Below are 24,367 nucleotides of genomic sequence, written 5' to 3'. Positions count from 1 at the left end.
AATCGCTAGGCTTTGCAAAAGAGGAGCAATTGAGCCCGTAATCGAGAGTAAAGACCAATTTTTATCCCCTTTCTTTCTCATTAGGAAGACCTCGGGAGGCTGGAAGTTCATTTTGAATTTGAAGCGTCTTAACGAGTTTATCACGGTTCCTCATTTTAAAACAGAAGACTGGAGAACAGTTGTACAATTATTATCTCCAGGGGATTTTCTTGCGACAATTGATCTGGAGGACGCGTACCTTCTTTTGCCGATCCATCGGGAAGATAGACATTTTCTACGATTTCGCTTCTCAGGCCAGATTTTTCAGTTTAGAGTGCTACCCTTTGGCCTAGCCTCTACGCCGTACATATTCACTAGAATTCTAAAACCTATTTTACACCATATCAGACAAAAGGGAATATTCTCAGTGGTCTTTCTAGACGATTTTTTGCTGATGGCGTCCTCGCGCAATCAGAGTGAGGAAAACGTGTCCGTTGTACTGAACCTGCTCTCCTCTCTAGGTTTCATAGTCAATACGCGGAAAAGTAGTCTCACCCCTCAGAGATCTTGTCGTTATTTAGGCTTTATTTTTGACACTGACCATTTCTCAATTTCTATCCCACAGGACAAACGAAGTAAACTTTTCCACAGGACCTTGGATCTTTTAACCAGGTCCTCCTGTAAAATTCGTTTCCTAGCATGTTACATCGGATCCTTGATTTCCATTTGCCCAGCGGTCCAATACGGATTGTTACACACAAAGATCTTGGAAAGAGAGAAATTTCTGGCACTCGCTGCCTCGGAGGGAGACTTTGAAGCTCCAATGACTCTTCCAGCCTCAATAAGAGAGGATCTCCAATGGTGGAGGTCCATCTTCGCGGACCCGGCACAGCACAATATAATTCGTCCAGAAAAATTTATCCTCGAGATATTCTCGGACGCTTCTTTGACCGGCTGGGGCGCAGTTTGCAAAGGATCAAGAACACACGGGTTTTGGTCACCAAACGATAAAAAGAACCGCATTAATTACCTAGAGCTTCTAGCAGTTTTCTATGCTCTGAGATGCTTCGCATCTCAGTTAAGAGATTGCGAGATTCTGATAAGAGTCGATAATCTGACAGCCTTATCCTATATTAATCGCATGGGCTCGATCAGATTCCCTCACTTGTCAGAGCTAGCGAGAAAGATTTGGTGCTGATGCGCGGACCGTAATCTGTTTATCTATGCGGCATATATCCCCTCAGCCCAGAATATTGAAGCAGATACAGAATCAAGGGCTGTTTCAGAAGAAACAGAATGGTGCCTACAACAGAGCTATTTTGACAAAATCAGCTCCGCTTTCGGTTTCTTTGACATCGACTTATTCGCTTCCTCGATTAATAAGAAATGCCCTCGTTTTGTCTTATGGCTACCCGACCCTCTGGCGTTTGCCGTTGACGCATTCTCCCTACACTGGGGAAGTTTTTATTTTTATGCATTCCCGCCTTTCATCCTCATCCTAAGAACCCTTCGTAAAATAATAACAGATAAAGCGGAGGATGTACTGGTAGTTCCGTGGTGGCCGGCGCAACCGTGGTTCCCTCTCTTTGAGCAATTAATGGTGGGTCGTCCAGCTCTGTTCGAGCCAAATATCAATATGTTATCATCTCCTTTCAGGGAGTTCCATCCGAAGTGAAGAACAATTTCCCTGGCGGCCGCGAAATTATCCGCCAGACCTTCCTGTTCCGAGGAACTCCAGCTACGGCATTAGACATAACGCTTGCGTCCATCACGAACTCTACTATCGCGCAATACACTAGCCCTTGAGATTGTGGTGGTGCTTCTGCAAGGAAAAAGAGATTAACTGCTTTTCCCCACCAATCCCGTTGGTACTGGAATTCTTATCTAAGGCAATGAGCAACATCGGCTACTCCAGTATAAATTCTTATCGTTCGGCAATCTCCTTGGTGTCCGCAGAGGAGGTGGGCTCACACCCCTTGGTAAGAAGATTTCTCGGGGGAGTTGCGGCACTGAAACCGCAACGTCCCCGATACGATTTTGTTTGGGACCCATCACCGATCATAGCCCATTTAGCCAGGTTATACCCATATGAAAATCTCCCATTCGACCGGATATCTAAGAAACTGGTAACCTTATTCGCGCTGACAACCGCGCAAAGGCTCCAGACCCTAACAGCTATCCAAATCACTAATATAACCTTTTCAGATTCATTAGTTATAAAAATCCCGGCTAGACTGAAGACATCAAAAATCGGGAAATCCCAACCGCTCCTAATTTTCAATCCCTTCTTAGCCAAACCAGAACTTTGTATCGTCAGGCTAGTGAAGGTTTACCTTGAGCTCACCCAGGAAATCAGACAGGAGGGATGTAATGCACTCTTTATCTCCTTACGTCCTCCGCATAGGGCGGTAACGTCTCAGATCTTGGGCCGCTGAGTCAAAGATATATTGGAAAAAGCAGGAATTGACATCTCCGTTTTCTCTGCCCATTCTACTCGGCACGCCTCTACTTCCTTCGCAGCTAGCAAAGGGGTTAATTTAAAAGAAATCAGACGAACAGCAGGATGGACCGAAACCTCAAGAGTATTTGCGCAATTTTACAATCGACCAATTATCAAGGACCCAGCCTTCCAAAACGTAATTCTGGATCTGCCCTAAATCTCCGGTTCTCTCGAATTAAATTCGGAAACGCTTAATTACATAGACCTTGTGCGCCTTTACCTCATTTTTGTTAATGCGACTACAATACTTATGTTAACCGTTTAGCATCTTTAGTCATATCCTTTCGCCAAACCTGATAACAATTGCCCCAGGTTTATAAAGGCACGATAATTGCTTTACAAATAAAGCTGTCGCAACTCTCGTGAGACCGACAAATCTGGGTGTTAAATTTCTACATTCTATCTATCCGGACGAGACGTTGCATAATTGAAAAATTGAACGAACTTACCGTGAAGTTCGATTACAATTATGCTGTCTCGTCCGGATAAAGGTTCCCACCCACCTCCTAGATCCAGATTTGTTAAATTAATGAACTTCCGGCGGCGCGCGCGCAAGAGGGAAGGCGCGCGTACACGACAGGACGCCTGGGTGCACGCCTAGAAGCGAGGCGTAGGCACCAAATTTGAGTTTGGAGGTATTAAAACAAACCTGTAGGGGAAAGACGCAGCGGAACGCTACTACATTCTATCCATCCGGACGAGACAACATAATTGTAATCGAACTTCACGGTAAGTTCGTTCAATTTTTCAATTTTATACGCTGAAATTGGATATCTGCTTTCATTCTACGTTGATCAGACATGTTTTCGTAAAAAGGAACTTTTTTCCTTCCAGAAATTGATTTAAAAAAATTTTTTTTTTAATTTTTACCATCGCTATATATTTTTTAAAAAATTAGCTTTTTTATTGATTTTTTCATTGTTTATTAAAAAATACATATCAAATTTGGGAGAGGAGGATAATATAATGATAGTTTCTTAAAACGAAATGTTTAAAGAGTATACATGATTTTTTTCAGATTTTTTAAACTATTATTTATATGGTTATAAGAGCGAGGACGAAAACGACCCATAGGGAGGGATAGAAGGTGCCGAAAAACACGGAAGGGATTGAGGATTAATAGAGGCTTGACGAAGCCTTGATAAACGACTGATGGACGTTTCATGGATCATTGGTAGAGGCTTCATGGAGCTTTGATGGACGATTGACGTTTCATGGATCATTAGTAAAAACTTTACGGAGCTTCAATGGATGACTGACGGACGTTTTGTGGAATCAAGGCTCCTCTACTAGTAATCCACAAAACGTGAATCATCCACCGAGGCTTCATGAAACCTTCACTACCCACCGCTACGTGTGTTTTTTGTAAATAAAATGCACTTTCTAGATAAATAAAAGAGGCTCGTCAAGAGCGCAGAAGGAAGTAAGATTTCGTCATCGTCATATAATACAAAACTGATGAACTATATCAGTCTATAAAAAAGATTGATAAAAATGAGAAGGAAAAAATAAAAACTTTTATTTAAAAAAATAATGTTTAAAAAAATATTTATAAAAAACAATACTACATTTAATTAAGAAGTATTTATACTCAATATACGCTATTTTAAGTATAATATATTCTTGAATAAAGGCATTTTTGCATTTTGTTAAGAATACATTTTTTTATATGTAATGATCCACGAAACATCTGTCAGACGTCCATCGAGACTCCATGAAGCTCCCACCAACGATCCACACAACGTCCAATAGACATCCTTGACGACGTCCAATAAAGGTCCAGTGGACGTACGCAATGTGGAATTGTGAATTTCCAACGGCTCTGTATTGGATGTCCAAATGGACGTCCACTGAAAGATCCAAACTTCCATGACAGATGTCCAATGGACGGCCATTGGTAGTTTCGTTTCAATGTGGGTAGTTACCCTAGCTAGCAAAATGACGCAAACTTTGCGCAAAGTTTGCCGCAAACTCAAGCAAACCTTTACAGCAAAATTACGACAAGGTGTGTCCGCATTAAGCTTAGCTTTTGTTGGCAAGGCTTGTTGTAAATAGTATGACGCATATTTTATGCAAATAACAGGCTAAAATTTTCTAGTAAAGCATAACAACAAATTTGCAGCAAGAACAAGGCAAACCTTGCTGTACACAATATAATAGCAAATTTGTAACAAGAATAGAGCAAACCTTGCTGTACACAGCATGATAGCAAATTTGTGGCAAAAACAAGACAAATCTTGCCATGCACAATATGATAGCAAATTTGTGGCAAGAACAGGACAAATCTTGTCAAAAATAAGATCAACAAAAATGAAATATTGGACTGATTAGTCCAATATCATATGTAAATGGTAAATGGCAATCGTACTTGGTTCTCTGTTCTCGACAATCTCGACGAGCTCCTTTTATTAATTCAGTAGGTAAATCTTTTTCACGAGAAATGCGCCATCTCGAGATAGATAGTAAAATCACCCAAAAATAAAGTTTAAAATCCGATAATGCAACCTTGTTATTTGCATAAAAAATCATACTATTTGCGACAAGCCTTGCCAGCAAAAACTAAGCTGTTTATGGACACACCTTGTCGCAATTTTGTTGCAAAAGTGTGCTCGGCAAGTTTTATTTTGTTCTTGCTACTAATTTGCCGTTATTCTGTGCCTAACAAGATTTCCTGTTCCTGCCATAAATTTATTGTCATGTCGTGTAGCAAGGTTTGCTCTGTTATTTGCTTAAATTTTACATTTTAACGTGTCAGGGCAAATCTTGTAATTTCTCTACGTAATATTTATGTACAAGTCTTTCTCTGTTATTTGCAGTATCGTGTGATGAAAACTTTTGCCGTAAATTTGCTCGAAACTTTTAGAAGACAAAGCAACAGACAATTACTTGTCATAAAATTGTTGTCAAAATTGAAACAATCCTTGCTGTAAAGCTTTCACGATATGTGATTTTAACAAACCTGGCTAGCTGGGTACGTTGGTAATTGTTTCGTATAAAAGGGTCACCTTTTGCATTGATCTTCAGACACATTGTCAAGGCTCATAATCTTGAGTGACTTTCAAGAGGTATTAGCCGTTGCTCGTGTTTCGTTAAAAAATTATTAACAAAAAATAATTCATAAATAAAACTCAATTTTTGTATTTAGATTTCAATCACAGACCTCATTTTACATTAAAAGCAAGAAAGAGATGTGAGATGAACCTCGTTTTGCATAAATAAAAGTCAAAAATCCATGTAAAATATAACAATTACACAGGCACACAAAAAAGTGATCCAATACTGATCCCACAAGTCAATATTTATGTATTTTGGTATACTGAACACGAATCCGATGTCAGAATTGCCCCATTACCCACCTTTTTTTTTTAATAAAAATATAGCTCACAAATCTTAATAATTGCAATAATTGCTTTGCACGCGAAAAATGGTGAGTGATAGGGCAATTCTGACACCGGATTCGTTGAGCACTTCAGAATACATAGAGATTGACTAGTGAAGGTCCCAGTATCAGACCACTTTTTTATGTTATTAACCTGTGTTATTAACCTCATTGCAAGCCGTACATCGGGAATATACGATAGATGCCGCTTTGCATGAAAAGTCAAAAACCCATGCAGAACAATTATTGACCTTGTCGCGAGCGATGTTATAAGCAGTGGAGCAAGATACGTGGATATTGTTTCATGTAGAAAGTTAAAAATCCATGTGGAAAAAACAATTATAGACCTCGTAAACTCCAGCATTAAGATTTATAAAGCCAGTAAACAATTTGTCATTAAATTAGCAACAAATTAGCTCATAAAATTTGATACTAATATTGCATTTATGTCCGTGATCAACTTCTGTTTTGCTGGCAACGTTTGCATAATTTAACAGCAAATTGTGGTCAAAAAGCGAACAAGATCTGTGCAGTTTAGTCCAATGCCAAATTGCTTTTTGACAGCAATTTAAAGTCAAACTGAGTTACGCAAACTTTGTGCACGCTGTGTCCGTTTATTACTGTGCGCATCTGGGACTCACTCACTTGAGCAGGGTAATGTAGAGTCATTCATGTCGATAATATAGGTCATTCATGCACATCATTAATGAGATTTCGTATACAGGGTGTCCCAACGCATGTGGACCACCACTCGTAAACAGGTAGAAGGGATCGAGATGAACATACAGGTCCAATATTTTCTTGGGTTAGGTTTACAAATAATCGAGATATCAATTTTTTTAATTGTGCGAATGAGAGCGCGCCGCGGCGCGCCGTAGGAAGAGCCGAGCCGCTCGAGCCGTAGCGCGGCCCACTGTGTGAAGCATTGGCTGCCGGCGGCGGGGAGAAGGAGGAGAAACGGCGCCGCTGCCTGTGCTTCGCCGCCCTCACGTCCCGCAGCACCGCGTCTAGACTCGCATCAATGGCCGCTCTCGCCTCCCACCGCACCGCGCCAAGACTCGCGTCGTTACGCACATTCGCAATTACTTGACAAAATTATTTAGCAAAGATAGGGACAAATTAAAACCGTAATAAACTTCTGTGATTGAAAAAGTCGAAAGAGAAAGCGATGGAAATTTATGGAATCTTAAAATAATCTAATTTCTATCGTAATTGTGAATATAGTAAATTAATGATAGTTTTCGGTACATTGACGATATATTCTTTCTTTTTCCTAAATATCTTATTTACAGTATCATACAACTCGAATTTTGTTTCTTATCGAATTGTATCGTACTGTTAAATCCTTGATAAAAACATTGATAAAAATATAAGCTCGAGGTAGTGGGTGACGACGAGAAAATAAACACTTTAGACAATGTTACACGATTTCGTGTATTTAGTAAAGCACAGTATTACAAGGTGTCGATGAGTACAAAAGTAATTACGGTTGAATACTCGACGGTGGAGAGATATATTTGGATGTATTAACTGAAGAAGGAAAAGTACAAAAAGATGTGTGTATACGGTTCGAGTAATATGAGTATAATCGATAGAGTCGCACTCGGTATCGCGAGTGCCGCAATCGATTATTGGTCCATGTCGCCAGTGTTACCAATGGTGCAGTCGAGAACCCCTGCCGGGAGGTCTCAAGTGGATACCGCGTGATGAGGGCGGCCGTGTTGAATATCCAACACCCCCTCTCAATGTGGATGTTTTTCTACGGACACATTGTCTAGCCCCAGTCCTCGGACGCAAAGTTCATGTTTTCCGCTGGTCAGTCCCTTGGTGAGGACATCGGCAGGCATTTCATTTGTGGGCTTGTATCTGAGTTGTATGGACCAATTGCGGAGCGCTTCACGAATGAAATGGAATCGCACATCAATATGCTTCGTTCTGCCATGATATACCGGATTGCGGGCCAGTTCCCCTGCTCCTTGATTATCGTTAAAGATGACGACGTTGGTCAGGTCGTCGAGACCTAGTTCCTTTAAGAATCCGATGAAGTAGATAGCTTCTTTCGCTGCGTCTGTTAGCCCCATGTATTCCGCCTCGGTGGACGAAAGGGCGACCGTTCTCTGTTTGCGGGATTCCCACGAGATTGCAGCTCCGCCGAGAATAAATGCCATGCCTGTGTACGATCGCCTGTCGAGTGGGCAATTTCCCCAGTCCGCGTCGACGTACCCGTACAGACCTCTTGTGGTTGGTTTGAAGCATAGGGCTAAGTAAGAGGTGCTCTTCAAATATCTGAGCACTCGCTTAGCTTCCTTCCAAATGATTCGATCGTAACGTTGGTTGAATTGGCTTAACATGCTTACAGCATGACTAATGTCCGGCCTAGTGGCGACCGCCACGTACATTAAGCTCCCCACAAGCTCCTTAAAAGGCAATGACATGTCGTTGTCTTGGTTTATTGCAACCGGTTTGAAGCCTTGAGTCAATGGTGTAGCAGCGCCTTTACAATCTGTCATCTCGAACTTGGCCAGCAGACTCTTGATGTAACCTGCCTGGGAGAGAAGTATATTATCTCCGTTTCTGATGATCTCAATACCCAAGCAGTATTTCGCCACTCCGAGATCCTTGATGGCGAATTGTTCGCTTAATGCTTTGACGATATCGTCCTTGCGCTTGCTATCTTTGGTAACGATCAAGATGTCGTCGACGTAAACTAATAAGAATATTGTTTTATACTTGTCGACGTAAACACACGAATCGGCGTTCGTCGGGATTAGGCCAGCGCCTTTGAGTACTCGGCTGAGCTTAAAGTGCCATTGTCTGCCGGATTGACGCAGCCCGTATATCGCCTTCCGTAATAGGCAGACCTTATGTCCCTGTCGAAGGCTGGACAGCATCTTCCTTGCCTTGCTCTGCGTGTTTCTGTCGGAGACGTCTCTCGCGATTCTTGCAAGCATCTCGTCTAGAAGCTTTGGTACTTCCATGTATACCGTATTGTCCATGTCTCCGTGTAGGTATGCTGAGGTAATGTCTAGCTGGGATATCGACGCTCCTGTTTGAGCTGATATGGCGACAAGCATCCTCAACGAACTCAGTCGCGCCACTGGCGCAAAGGTATCCTGGAAGTCGATTCCTGGCCGCTGAGAAAATCCTCTTGCCACGATCCTTGCCTTTCTCTTCTCTAGGCTTCCGTCCGCACGGAATTTGTTTCGCAAGACAATTCGGCATCCTACGACATTGCAGTCATCGGGTCGATCAACGAGCTCCCACGTGTCGTTGGTTACAAGGCTCTCGATCTCGTCGTGGATGGCGTCCTTCCATTCAGAGGCATCCTCGCCGTTGATTGCTTGTGACAGCGGGATTTCACTGGCCAAAAATGCGTACATGGATTCATGTGGCTCCGTGTCATCGTCCGAAGATAGCTCGATGGCCGTAGACGTCGGTCCTTGACCTTGTGTACGACTCCGTAGATTGTAATCTTTGGTCGGAACGATTAATTTTCGCACAGCTCCCTTTGGTCGCCCGGCCTTTCGTTTGGGCGTGTCGACGATGTCTGTCTCTCCATCGTCCTCAGTAATTGCTTCGACTGGTTCATGATCGTCTGATTGGTCGGTTGTTGTATCTGATTGGTTCGGTCCTACTTCCGTTTCTTCGAATCTCAAGATCCTGGAACGACCGCTCTTCGTTTCTGACGTTACGATGTCCTCGAATGTTTCTTTCGTATTAAATTCATTGAAGAATTTGATGTCCCGGGAGACGTAGATCCTTTTGTCCTTGGGACTCCATACCCTGTACGCCTTAGACTTATCGGAATAACCGACAAAGATACCATCCTGTCCTCGAGGGTCGAATTTTCCCTTCCCTGGGGATTTGTCCAGAATGAATACGTTGCTTCCGAATATCCGCATGTGTGCGATGTTCGGACGTCGATCCGTCCATCTTTCAAAGGGTGTCCCTGAATCTATGCTCTTTGTGGTGCACCGGTTCCGTATGTAGTTGGCGGTCGCGATGGCTTCAGCCCATAGTGATGGAGGTAGTCCCGATTGAATGATCATGCATCTTGCTGCTTCCACGAGCGTTCTGTTTTTGCGCTCCGCTGTGCCATTCTGCTCGGGCGTATGAGGCACTGTCAAACGACGGGTGATGCCATGTTCCTTGAGTAATGCGTCCATGGTGGCATTACAATATTCTTTCCCGTTATCGGACTGAATGGCCTTGATTTTTCGTCCGGTTTGCCTCTCAGCTAAGTTCATGAATTCTTTGAATTTCTCGGGGACCTCGCTCTTGCTTCGTATGAAATAGACTTCACACCAGCGGCTGTAGTCGTCAATAAAGGTGACGAAGTATCGAGCTCCGCCCTCGGATTCCTGTCGCATGGGTCCGCATACGTCTGTGTGTACGATGTCCAATACCCCGGAGGTTCTTGGGCCTCTCGTTGGAAACGGTGCTTGTGTAAGCTTTCCCGCAGCGCATATCTTGCAGTCGATCGTAGTGAGATTGGAATCGAGCTTCATGCCGATGACCGCTTGAGTATTGTACATCTTTGCGACGTCCCTTGCGTTCAGGTGTCCGAGCCGTTCGTGCCACGTTCGGATTCGCGCATGCCCGTTGTCGGTGGCCGCGTATGCATGGTGTGGACTCTCCTGTAAATAAAACAAATTATTAATACGTTTGGCGATCATAGTTGTGTTACCTCGGGTATCCCGAACAACGGCATGATTCTTGGTGAAGAGCACTTCGTGTTGGTTGTCGACAATCTTAGCCACTGATAGAAGATTGGTTCTTATATCCGGGACAAATAGGGTGTCCTTGAGCCTTATCTTCCTCTCGTCCTTGCTTACTGAAGCCGTTATCCTGACGTCTCCCATCGCTCGGACTTTTGTGACCTCGTTGTTCGCAAGCTTCAATCCGCTGGAGATATTCGCGGTGTTGACGAACAATTCTTTGTCGTTACAAAGGTGGGAGGTGCAGCCGCTATCCAAGCACCATCCCTTTGATTTTCCTGTATCATCCGTTAATAATGCCGTTTCTGTCGCGTGACTCGTCTTAGATTCGGAGTTCCGTTTGGCAAAGCAGTTTGCAGCCTTGTGTCCACTCTTCTTGCAATAGTTGCATTTTATTCGTTTTTCCCTGGAAGGGGAAGAGCGCTTGTTTTCCTTTCCCATCTTATTCTTATGCGTTGGCACTTGTCGACTAGACTGTTTTGCGAGCAGCGCGTTGGACGTCCGTTCTGGTGATCGTCGTTTCCTGGCTTCGCTCTCTTCAATTATCTTTATCTTTAATGTCTCGGCGTCTGGCAGATCGTCACGAGACTCTATGGCACATCGGAAGGTGTCATAGCTGTCTGGAAGACTATACAATAAGATGATGGCGAGCATGTCTCCATTGACTTCGACGTTCATGGATTGTAATTTGTCCACTGCGTCGAAAAGGTCGTTTAGATGATCCTTTACGTTCCCATCCTCTGGCATCTTCCGCAGCATGAGATTCTTCAGCAGGGCTGCCTTGCGCGCAGGCCCCTTGGACGCGTAGATTGATTCCAGCTTGTCCCAGACGCTTTTGGAAGTATCACAACCTTTGATTTGCTTTAATTCAGACGGATGTATAGAAAGGATGAGATCTGACCTGGCTTTGCGATCCTCGGTAGTCCACGCGTCGTATGCGGCTTGGGATGACGCTCTCGTGTTCGGGTCGGTTGACACGACTGGTCTTGGTTTTTCTCCAGAAACATAGCCCCAGGTATCGTTTTTTATCAGTAGGGCTTCCGCTTGTATCCTCCACGTGTCATAATTGTCCTTAGATAGGAGTTCTAGGCGAGTCGAGTTTATGGTGCTATATGCCATTGTCTTTGTCCGTGTGTGCGAGATTGACTGTACGGTTTTTGCGATTGTTGCGACCGACACTAAACTTCACAAGGCAGTTCGCTGTCTTAGTGACGCGATGCAGAAAAACGGATCTCTCGCTGTGCGACAAGAAGTGCGTTAGTCTGGGCCCATAACCTATAAGCTCGAGGTAGTGGGTGACGACGAGAAAATAAACACTTTAGACAATGTTACACGATTTCGTGTATTTAGTAAAGCACAGTATTACAAGGTGTCGATGAGTACAAAAGTAATTACGGTTGAATACTCGACGGTGGAGAGATATATTTGGATGTATTAACTGAAGAAGGAAAAGTACAAAAAGATGTGTGTATACGGTTCGAGTAATATGAGTATAATCGATAGAGTCGCACTCGGTATCGCGAGTGCCGCGATCGATTATTGGTCCATGTCGCCAGTGTTACCAATGGTGCAGTCGAGAACCCCTGCCGGGAGGTCTCAAGTGGATACCGCGTGATGAGGGCGGCCGTGTTGAATATCCAACAAAAAATTTGTAAATTTATTCGTTAAATCATTATCGTAAATTCACGATTGATTCTCAAATTGATAGTTTTTTTTTTCGTTTATTATAATATTTGCTACATCGAGTTTTCTCATCGTTATCTTTTTTCTCTTACACGATATATTCATTATCATACACGATATATTCATACTCAAACACGATATAAATATTTCTTCATATTTAATCAAAATGATGCAACAATGGAACAAACTTTTCTAACAGAAAATGCAAGAACGATAGAAAATAATATCATTTCTTTAAATTTGTTCTTTTCTTCTTTAGATTAGGGGTGATGCGTCTTCTACGATAATTATGCTTAGAGATTAACGTTCAACATCACGTATTGTCAATACAACTCTAAGTTTTCTTTCATGACGATAGAAAATTTAGAGTTTCTTCTATCTTTAATTGCATTTTATTAATTACGATAGATTTTCAGTGATTTATTTAAAATAGAAACACGAGAATCTAATTGATTTCTATTTTATAATTCATCTCTAAATCAAAAAGAACAAATTTAAAGAAATGATATTATTTTCTATCGTTCTCGCATTTTCTGTTAGAAAAGTTTGTTCCATTGTTGCATCATTTTGATTAAATATGAAGAAATATTTATGAATATATCGTGTAAGAGAAAAAAGATAACGATGAGAGAACTCGATGTAGCAAATATTATAATAGACAAAAAAAAAACTATCAATTTGAGAATCAATCGTGAATTTACGATAATGATTTGACGAATAAATTTACAAATTTTTATCAATGTTTTTATCAAGGATTTAACAGTACGATACAATTCGATAAGAAACAAAATTCGAGTTGTATGATACTGTAAATAAGATATTTAGGAAAAAGAAAAAATATATCGTCAATGTACCGAAAACTATCATTAATTTACTATATTCACAATTACGATAGAAATTAGATTATTTTAAGATTCCATAAGTTTCCATCGCTTTCTCTCTTTCGACTTTTTCAATCACAGAAGTTTATTACGGTTTTAATTTGTCCCTATCTTTGCTAAATAATTTTGTCAAGTAATTGCGAATGTGCGTAACGACGCGAGTCTTGGCGCGGTGCGGTGGGAGGCGAGAGCGGCCATTGATGCGAGTCTAGACGCGGTGCTGCGGGACGCGAGGGCGGCGAAGCACAGGCAGCGGCGCCGCTTCTTCTCCTTCTCCCCGCCGCCGGCAGCCAATGCTTCACACAGTGGGCCGCGCTACGGCTCGAGCGGCTCGGGTCTTCCTACGGCGCGCCGCGGCGCGCTCTCATTCGCACAATTAAAAAAATTGATATCTCGATTATTTGTAAACCTAACCCAAGAAAATATTGGACCTGTATGTTCATCTCGATCCCTTCTACCTTTTTACGAGTGGTGGTCCACATGCGTTGGGACACCCTGTATATTTCTGTTATATAGATTTAGAAATTCTTTTCTAGAATTAAAGTACACATATTAATATCAATCTGTAAATTGTATTTTATATTGAGAACAAAAAAATGTTTTTCATATTACTCTACTTATCGATTTCTTTGGAATCCGCACTTATACATACATGAAATTTTTATAGACATTTTTCTCTTATACCAAAAGCTTCTAACTGTTCTAAAAGCACATTATAATTCTTTCCTATAGTGACAACCCTGCATAACAGGTTTTTTTGTAAACAGTTATTTTGTATATAAAGAGTCTTTAAAATTTAGTACTGCGGATGAAAATTACGAGACGACTGCTATACTTTTTTAATTTTTTCTTGTTTTTTAAAGAAAATTGTATCTAGAAGGGTTTGTTATTGTCTATACTTTAATTCTGGAGAAGGATTTACAATTCTATGAAATCAATTAAGAGCCAAGTGTAGATGAAAATAATTAATGTTCAATCGATAAAACAGACGACTCCAGCATTCCCTTAAATTATTAGAATGTTTATAGTGGCAAGTATTCCAAGGTTTATAGGGTTATTGAATTCGAATTTAAATTCTACATTGCAAAATTCAAAATGGCAAATCCAATACAACACATTAAAATTTTCAAAAATAATCGGTTTTAATTTTTTGAAAATGGGTTTTTATCTATAGATTTTTTAAACTGCTATTTCTAAATTTTATGTCAAAATTATAAAATTAAAAATGGTAGATCCAACATGGCCCATAAAAGTTTGTAAAAATAATAAAATTTTCTTGAAAATGAGTTTCTATTAAATTCGCCATTTTTAATTTTGAAATTTTGATATTAAATTTGAAATGACCCCAAAAATGTAAAAAATAAATTTGTGGATAAAATTGTAAAAATTTGTTTATCACAAAAATGGCGCAGAAGATTAATTTATGTCCCACAGTTAAAGGGTTAAACCTTGTTATATATTTGACGACTATCTACTGGCAAGGTTAAATCGCATTTTGTTATACTTTTGCCAATAATTTGTCGACAATATTTTGTGTAACAAAATTTGTATCCAATTTGGCACCAATTTGCTTACAAACTTTCTAATTCTAAGGTATAATATTGTTACGCGCGGCTGCGGACGTAAATAAAAAACATTCACACGCTATTTTAAGTAACTCAAAAGACTTTATTTATAAATACAAATTTTATAAATACAATAATTATAATTATAAATACAAATTTCATTGAAAAAGCCGGACTTAGCGCGAGTACGAGCTTCAACTGCTTTATTTATCTGCATTGTCAAGTTCACGACAGCTGACAACGTTCTTTTTAAAAATCAATATACCGATTGATTAGGACAGCTAACCGATCTAACGGGCACAACATTGCCCCCTTTCTTGTTGTCCCGTCAATTAACTATTGAAGAAAAAAACCATTGTCAACTAACTATTGAAGAAAAAATTTCCAGCCGCGATGCTCCACGAATCACAACCCTGCTCAACCTCGGACTGCTTCCAGAGTTACCGAGCTAGTCGTTTCAGTTCCTAACATCCAGCTCTCTCTCTCTTCCAGAAGAATCCCCCTTAGTCGCAATGCTCCAGGAACCACAACCCTGTTCTATCCCGAACTGCTGTCCGAGTTACCGAATCTGCCGTTTCAGGTCCCAACATCCAACTTCAGAAAGAACTTCCTTCTCTTTTCTTTTTTGGAGAATAGCAAGTTCTCCAAGGCTTCAGAAGATTGATCTTGCGAAGAGAAATTTCTTCGGAATTCTTCAGATAAGAGAGGAGTAACCACCGTGGATCCCTCATCATCCTTAAAAAACTCTTCTAATCCCTGCTTCAGCACTTGCCCTTCGACCCACGAAAACACCGCGGTTCAAAAACCGTAAGTGAGGTTTTCTTAATTTTAAATTCTCTCTCTCCCTCTGAAGAACTCTATTGTCGTTCGCTTTTTGTAGCAATTCCGCCTTTCAAAAAATCTCTGAAATTTGAAACAAACAGCCTCACACAAATTTGAACATCCCCAGAAACAGCAACGTCCACGAGCTTAAACTTTAAAGAAACAAACCCTTTTCCCTTAACGCGTCACAATGCCTCGGGAAGAGAAGTTTCTCCCGCCGAATCGGCCCCGCGTAGCTTGGCAAAATTCAATTTTTCTCCCGAAGTGACGGACATTCCGCACGAAAATTTCCCGTGTTTCCACGCAACCAACATTCTTTTCCCTTTCCCCGCAAGCACGATGCTACAGCCACCGTTTTCGCGACCTTATCCCAACCGTTTCCGCGCGAAATAAAAAAAAATTACGTAAGGAATTCATGCAATGGCACCGTCAAACGTGTCAGGCTTAATTTTAAAACCGAGCGTTGCCTGATTTTCGTTTACACTTGCGTATGGAAAATTTACTCACGCCACGTCGGAACTTCGCCCGCGGAAATATTATTAGAGTAAATAGCTGATTTGAATTGAGTCGTTCTTGGAACCATCTTAAGGTCTCTTTCCGAAGAACTGCATCTCTCTCCAGAATCGTTGCAGATCCTGACATTCCAGACGCCGCCCCTCCCTCAGCTGCTGCAATTCCTGTAGCACCGTACATAGCGAATCGGCCTCCGCCGTCGCACCCGCCGATGTCTGAAACCGAATCTTCCTCGAAAAATGTGTCGTTGTTATCACTTAAAATTACACTTTTTTCCTTTCTGTCGACTCGTCTGTTTGTTCGCTCATTCTATTGTTACGCGCGCGCTCGCGGAAATGAAGAAACACTCTTTTAACTCTCAAAACGAACGACTTTATTAGAAGCGTTTACAATTAACGACTGAACTGACTCGATGCCTCTTAACAACTGTTATTGATTCCCGTCAATTCCGTTGCCCGGTTCCAGACAGCTGACCGCCGCCGCCAATCGACATCGCCGATTTGACAGCTGACTCGCGGCCGGAGAGTATACCGGGCAGCGCGCGTAACACTATTTTAAACGAGCCCCTCAAATGTTGCGCACAATCGCAGACGTAAATAAGAAACATATTTACACACTACATTTTGAGTAACTTAAAAGACTATTAATTATAATCTTTAATGTTTTACAAATACGTCCGACTTAGCGTGATACCGAGCTTCAATTCCGTCGTTTATCTACGTTGTCAAGCTGACGACAGCTGACAACGATTTTCTCAAAAATATATTGATCGGTCAGGACAGCTGACAACAATATTATTTGCTTTGGCAAGTTTGGTTATCTGGGGAAGTTACAAGAATGTTAAAGGTTACAAAATGTATCGTAGAAATATTTCTGGTTGAAAATATACATAATTTTCATAAAACTTTTTTCAGTTGTAACTTTTTAATAACGAAGCACGTTTGACAGTTAAAACATTTAAACACTTCAAAGTCACTTAGCATTTAATAGCATATGTCAAAATCAAAACAATCGAAAGTGGCTCCCCTATACTAAACAATTACCATTATTTTAATTTAAAACAGTATTTAAGGAATTGTTTTCCTTTTATTTTCAACACACAAGTTGTTTTTCTTTTACTTTAGGTACGCAGTTATATATAATGATAATATAATAATTACTAACTTCGTCAAATTTTCTTCTAACTTTATATCCTCTGTAAGTAGCTTGTATCATAGTGGCCGCTTCTTCTTCAGATTTAGCTGAATCGGTATGATTTTCCGTACATCTCGATTTTTTCGTTACTTTCTGTTGGTTTTTAATAGGAAATGTAATATTTTGTTCCCATTGTTTGCGGTTATATATATGTCTTTGATCCCCACTTTCTTGTCTCAATTTATTAGTAACCTGTAAATATATATTGCTATTTAACACAATTCAGATATATGTTAGTAATAACAATAGATTTTTGTCTATGATGGCAGTCAAATAAATAATTCATCTTACACCCACAGTATTAGGTGTACAACTTTGCTTCCGCCGTTTTCCAATAGATAGCTGTAGCGGTAGGTGGTGGTCGAAATAAATAGATCGTAGACATCATACAATAAGCTTAGGCATTTGTAAACATAACGCCATCAAAATATTAGTCGATTTGTGTCTGCATCATAAAGTTATTCTTAATTGAAAATGTCAGCTTACGAGCCAAATTTTTGTCATTTGCGGAAGGTTTTAATTTTTTGCTTCAATATGAAGAAATCTGCGGCTGAAACTCATCGAACGCTCTCAAATACGTATGGTGAGGCCGTATTAGTGAAAGAACGTGCCAAGAGTGGTTTCAACACTTCAAGAAAGGTGATTTTGACGTCGAAGACTGGCATAGCAATGGAAGAGAGAAGGTTTTCGAAGATGCAGAATTGGAGGCATTACTTGATCAAGACTCATGTCAAACGCAAGAAGAATTGGCAGGATCATTGGGAGTGACTCAACAAGCCATTTCAAAACGCCTGAAAGTCATGGGAATGATTTAGAAAGAAGGAAATTGGATGCCGTACGAGTTGAAGCCGAGAGATGTTGAACGGCGTTTGTTTGCTTGTGAATAGCTGCTTGCAAGGCAAAGACGGAAAGGATTTCTGCATCGTATTGTGACTGGGGACGAAAAATGAGTTCATTACGATAACCCCAAGCGCAGAAAATCATAAGGACTTCCCGCCCATGCTTCCACGTCAACGGCCAAACCGAATATTCACGGCTCCAAGATCATGCTCTGTATTTGGTGAAACCAGCTCGACATAGTGTATTATGAGGTACTAAAACCGACTGAAACAATCACAAGCGATCGATATCGAAAGCAATTGATGCGTTTGAGCCGAGCACTGAAAGACAAACGGCCGCAATACAATAATAGACACGATAAAGTGATTTTGCAGCATGACAATGCTCGACCCCATGTCGCAAAGCCCGTCAAAACATACTTGAAAACGTTGAAATGGAAAGTCCTACCTCACCCGCTGTATTCTCCGGACATTGCTCCCTCTGACTATCACTTGTTTCGATCAATGACACACGGCCTGGCTGACCAACACTTCCGTTCTTATGTAAAAGTGAACAATTGGATCGATTCGTGGATCGTTTCAAAAGATGATCAGTTTTTTCGACGCGGAATTCGTATGCTGCCAGAAAGATGGGAGAAAGCAGTGGCCAGCGATGGACAATACTTTGAATCGTAAATGTATAACCAGTTTTTCACAATAAAGCCTCGAATTTAAAAAAAAAACAGCGGAAGCAAAGTTGTACACCTAATAGATATCTGTCAAACATCTTAAAAGGTATCCATTAGACGTTACACGGATCATTAATAGAAAAGCCTCGATGTACAACTGACTGACATTTCGTGGATGATTAATAGAGTTGAGATAACTTAATGTCGCCAGTAATTATAGCAATCTCCCTTTTTCTTTTATTCTCTGACGGAAACGCGCATGAAAGAACATAAGAATGATATAAGAAAGTGAGTGTTCATGAGTGTCTATTCTCAACGTAGTAAGCAAACAACGCATACTAGAAAAGCATGACTTCGATTTGCAGTCTTCCCAAATCTTGCATTGTGAAAAGAACAAAAGAAGAAGGGAGATTGCTAAAATGTTTTTTATAAAAAGGAATAAAAATGCTATCAATCTACAGAAAGATACAGAGAGTTTAAATACTATTTACAACAGAGTAATCAAGGCCGCTTAATATTTACGTTTGACATTCTTATCGTTCAAATAGGAAAAACACCAGTCTTTCTGCTGTCTTTGTCTGTGCTTGACACTTTTAAATCACGAGCAGCGACAGCAACGGAAGTTCGAGCGATGACTGAAGTTCGACACGCACAGCGTATCGGATTACGCACCTAAAGCGTACGATGGACAGTGAAACCTACTTATTGTTAGACATGCTGCCCGTCTATGAGGCCGAACGAGGAAGAATCAAATTTCTATTCAATACCGACGCAACCAATTAGTTTATAAAACTGAAAACGCTAAAGGATGACGCCATTATCCATAAAAAAAAATTGAACTCACCGGATTTACCGGATTACGACACTCGATTACGGCCATAGGAAAAACTCGTATACATATTCCGATCCTAGATGAAAAAATTAGGGATATGTAATGCAAGATAATATGCCTGTAGAATACGACGGAATATTAGGCGCCGACTTTATACACAAACATAAAGTAATATGTGATTACGGGTGAAAAATAGTAAAAATCGAGAAAACAAGCTTTAAACTTCACCCACATAAGGGAACCATGTTACAGCCACGCAACAAAAACTATCGCGTGAGTCACCACTGACCGAAATAAGATAGGAGTAACATGACCCAAAGGAAAAAGTTCTGGAGCATTTATCGGTACCTATTTAGCAAAGTCTCCAAATGTCGAATATCCTACAAGCATCTTGGATGCAAAATTTAATACAACAGTACCACACGTACCTCTTAAAGAGATTCTGACCGTCAAAGTCACTGACAAAGACAAGGTAATCCGAAAATACGGCATTAGTAAGGAACCGCCGTCGCGAGAAGGACGGATAAAAAAGCCATTAAATGACGAAATCTATCGTAAACCTAGCAATAAAGAATATTTAAATGACGATAAACTATCACACCCGTCCAAAATACGAAAGCAAGAAGAAAAAGCAAAAAATTATAAGTCCTAGCACTTTCGCACCTAGCACCTGATAGTTACGAGAGAGGCAAAACGCCTCAAACCGAATAAAACATTTGAAAAAAGAAAAAATCGAAACGAGAAATACTACAACAAAAGAAGACGGAAACAAATTTCATAATAGGGCACACACACACACACACACACACACACACACACACACACACACACACACACACACACACACACAAAACAATCCGGAAACTATCTACGACTATTACATTGCGACAAATATTATCCTTGTCTATTCTTAAGCATAAATATTTTTTTTATTAAAAGAAATTTTCCACGAAAAATTGTATATTATATTTATTATTAAAATATCTCACCATCTGTAAGTTACTATAAAAATATACTATATTATAACATTCGACACCTTGTAACGGATAAGACAATGCGATACAACTATAAGCAAAAATTAAATACGAGCGAAAGCTCAAGCCCCTCGCTTTCTTTTTATCAGGAGGGAGAAATGTTGTGACACATTCTCAACGATAAAAGATATTAGTAACACGCTGACATAAATCGGTCAGCTGCATCGGGTGCATGCACCGCGTAATCCGCTCGAAAATTAATACAATAGCCTTAGACAGTACTTACTGTCTAAGCAAAAGATTGGACAACTGACCGATTTAGCGTAATCTCCTCTTTCTACAACGGAATTATCAAAATTATTGAGTATATAATGTACCAAAAGAAAGCGAGAGACAGTTCGGAACACGGCACTCTGCTTTGCAGGATCGTGGCCTAACTATATTCGATACTTCTGTAAACGGAAAGAAGAATAAACTATTTACTACAAATACACGGTGTGAGTGACTCCATTCCTTCGCCGGATTGTTGGCAACGATCCCTACAGTACTTCAGCAAATATGAAATACAATAGCACGTAGGCGACGTTTTACCGACGCTTTACTATCACAGCATTACAAATTAACCCATTAAGGCTCATGCCTAACGCATCGTGATAACGCTAAACTAACTACGGGATTTATAGCATGGGTGGAAAAAGTTAGCCGTGTTTTTTCTTTTTGCAAAACTTAATTTAAAGTTTAAACAAATTGGGCTATTCTTCCGAAAACGGCCATGCTCCGATTTTGTTCAAATTTTATAAATAGTTTCCATTTGGATAAAAAAAAAGTATATTAAAAAGATTTTTGGCTACTCAAAGGTTAAGCCACTTTTAAACTATTCTTTATATTTTCTGTATATTTTAATATACAACGTTTTGATAATGTTTATTTTGATACATATTAACATAAATATGGTGCAGAGAACGCATGAGGGGGGAAGGGGCAAAGCCCCTCCTCTGCACCCCCTCTCCGTATTTTTTTGTTCTATAAGCAAGGATGGACCTCGCTACGCGTGGAAAGTCGCAAACCCATGTGGTACAGAAAATACGTGAATGAAAGAGGGCCTTTGCCGCACCCCTTTCTATTATTAGCTAATAAAATTAACTAATAAAACTCGAATTGTATTAGATAAGTTTTATAAAGTTTTGAACATTTAACGTCATTTTTATCAAAACTATTGTCTGTATGACAAAAATCAATAGAACATAAAATGTGTATTTCCATGAGATTTACAACTTTTATCTAAAGTATTTTTTTTAATTTACATTATTTACAAAAATAAATGGAAAAAAATTGTGATTTATATGGATTTTTTTTTGGTTTGCGCCATGAAAATCAAATTTGCGCCAATTTTCACTATCATATTCATAATCAGCGCGCAAAAATACTACAAGCTAAACTAACTCACGAACAATATAAACAATATACATCTCTTTGATACACATAGCTGAGTCAAGGACGAAGTCACTGTCAACCCCCAGCCCCCATCGGGGTACTACTCCCTAACCCCCGTCAACGTATATTAAAATAAACATCATCAAAACGTTGTATATTAAAATGTACAGAAAATATAAAAAATAATTTAAAAAGTGGCTTAACCTATGAGTCGCCAAAAATACTTTTAATATATCTTTCTATCCAAATGAAAGAGAGTCCCAGATGCGCACAGTAATAAACGGACACAACAAGCTGAGTGAAACGGACACAGTAACAAACGGACACAGACCAAACGGACACAGTAACAAATGCACACAATGCAAAACGGACACAATAACAAATGCGCACAGACCAAATGCACACAGATCAAACGGACACAGTAACAATCAGACTTACCACATGGGTTGCGACCTTTCAGGGCACCCCTACGACGGGGTGGGTACGGGAGGAGTGGCGAAGCCTCCCCTTGCAACCCCCCCCGCGCGCGCGCGTGTGTGTGTGTGTAAAGCATTCTCTGCACCACATGGGTTTGCGACTTTCCACGCAAAACGAGATGCTCATAAAAATACGTACATAGGCATTTGAAATTTACGCGCATGGCTTGTGCTAGACAGAGCATGCGCTCTGGCCAAGAAGCATACGGTCGTTAGAGATACTATAACAGGGGCTCGATTCTTGAATTCATTTGCAAGAAAAACGTATTTGCAAATTCTGTTCTTACAGAAAAGTTGAAAATTTATTGGCTATCGTATAGCTTTTAACCAATAAACCTGCAACTTTTCTGTTAGAGCGGGTATTTGCGCATACGTTTTCTTGCAAATGAATTCAAGAATCGAGCCCCTGATAGTTTGTTCGCGTCGCCATGCTCCGACATGCTCCTACTCACTCCAACGCATTCTAATAGGTTGGCGTCATCGGAATCAACGTATTGGAGTGCGTTGGGGTGAACAGGAGCATGTTGGGGCATGTGACGCGAACAGACCCAGAGATTCGCCAATGTGCCGTCTTGGGGTAAAACCGGATATCGGATATGACGTTTTCGATGGCGGTTTATTTTGATTGTAAATGCAAGAATACAATATATATATATTTTTATTTGTAGTTATTGATATTTAATAATCGTGAACAAAATAAATATTAAAACACAATATATTTAAAAAAAAGGTTTAGGCATATTTTATTAATTTTCCCATGTAAGGTTAAGTAATATAAATTAATTATTAAGAAATTATATATTATTATATATAAATACATATTATGTTTATATACACATTATGTATTATAAATATAATTTAAGCATTGTATTTAGACTCGTAGAAAAATATGTGCAATCTCAGGATTCTCTCTGATTTTATATTCTATTTGGTAGACACGTAGACACTCTGTTTTCTTTTGACAGGTGACGGATTAGGTCGGCTAGGCTTTCTCTGTCAGTTATATCTATCTTTCTCTCTCATACTTCCGGTTATATCCCAAGCGACGGGAGCCAATCAGAAATCGTTAACGCATTGGCGAATCTCTGTTATAGTATCTCTAACGGTCGTAATTTATGAATATCTAGATGCGATCCGTTTGACTTTGTACAAATGCAACGTGTGCAATCGAACAGTGTGCAACTTTATGTGTCCAATAGCACGGTGTGTAATTGCAACGTGTCCAATTGTACTGTGCGCAAATAAAGGCTTCTCGCCTGATGCTAGCCAGTCTTCGGCATCCGAGTACCTCGTTACGCGCCGCGAATCGCGATCTAAAATGCTGCACACTTCCGTTTGATCAACGCGCCCCGCGTAGCTTGTAAATATTGTAAATACAGGGTTAGGAAGTAACGCGTTACTTATAACGTCATTACCGTTACCATTACTTTTTTTTCTATAACGATTTGGTTACACCGTTACTTTTCTTTTTTAGTAACGACGTTATATTTTCTTTTGTAACGAGTAACGAAACGCAATTACTTATATTGTTACTTTTAAATATATGGTCGATACATAAACGTGGAAATACTTGCCGTCTGTTAGAAGACAAGAAGACTAGAGAACAGGAGAGAAAAATAATTTTTTGCATCTAAAAAAAGAATTCATCTTAGAAAAAGATTTCTTTTTACATCTAAAGAAAAATTCATAATTCATAACATTAAAAAAATTACTAAAAGAATTATTTTGGATTCTTTGTGCTATCTGGATAATAAGTATATGAAATGAACGTTTAAAGTGTACAAAGTATATAAAAAATGTAATATATAATACAGATATGTACTAAAAAGTGAAAATATATAAAAGTATTTAAAGATAAATATCTTCCAATTTTACATTCTGTACGTCTTAGTATCCTATTTTATAAATCT

At 39.9% G+C, this 24,367-nt stretch overlaps 1 protein-coding gene across 5 annotated transcripts in view; it reads right to left on the bottom strand.

Moving 5' to 3' along the window:
* The window catches only part of LOC105831862, a 128,410-nt gene that overhangs the window by 4,703 nt on the left and 99,340 nt on the right, over positions 1-24,367 (bottom strand). For 4 of the 5 annotated variants that reach the window (XM_036288090.1, XM_036288091.1, XM_036288093.1 and 1 more), the window contains one exon: positions 17,205-17,426. In XM_036288090.1, the coding sequence (XP_036143983.1) occupies positions 17,205-17,426 (222 nt within the window). Of the gene's footprint in view, positions 1-14,580; positions 16,861-17,204; positions 17,427-24,367 lie in introns of those variants that run through there. The other variant, XM_036288092.1, reaches the window with a different exon arrangement.

Source organism: Monomorium pharaonis, chromosome 6, assembly GCF_013373865.1.
Source record: "Monomorium pharaonis isolate MP-MQ-018 chromosome 6, ASM1337386v2, whole genome shotgun sequence".
Classification (NCBI taxonomy): Eukaryota; Metazoa; Arthropoda; class Insecta; order Hymenoptera; family Formicidae; genus Monomorium; species Monomorium pharaonis.
Note: the sequence above shows the minus strand (reverse complement) of the source record. Positions and strands in the feature narration are given on the sequence as shown.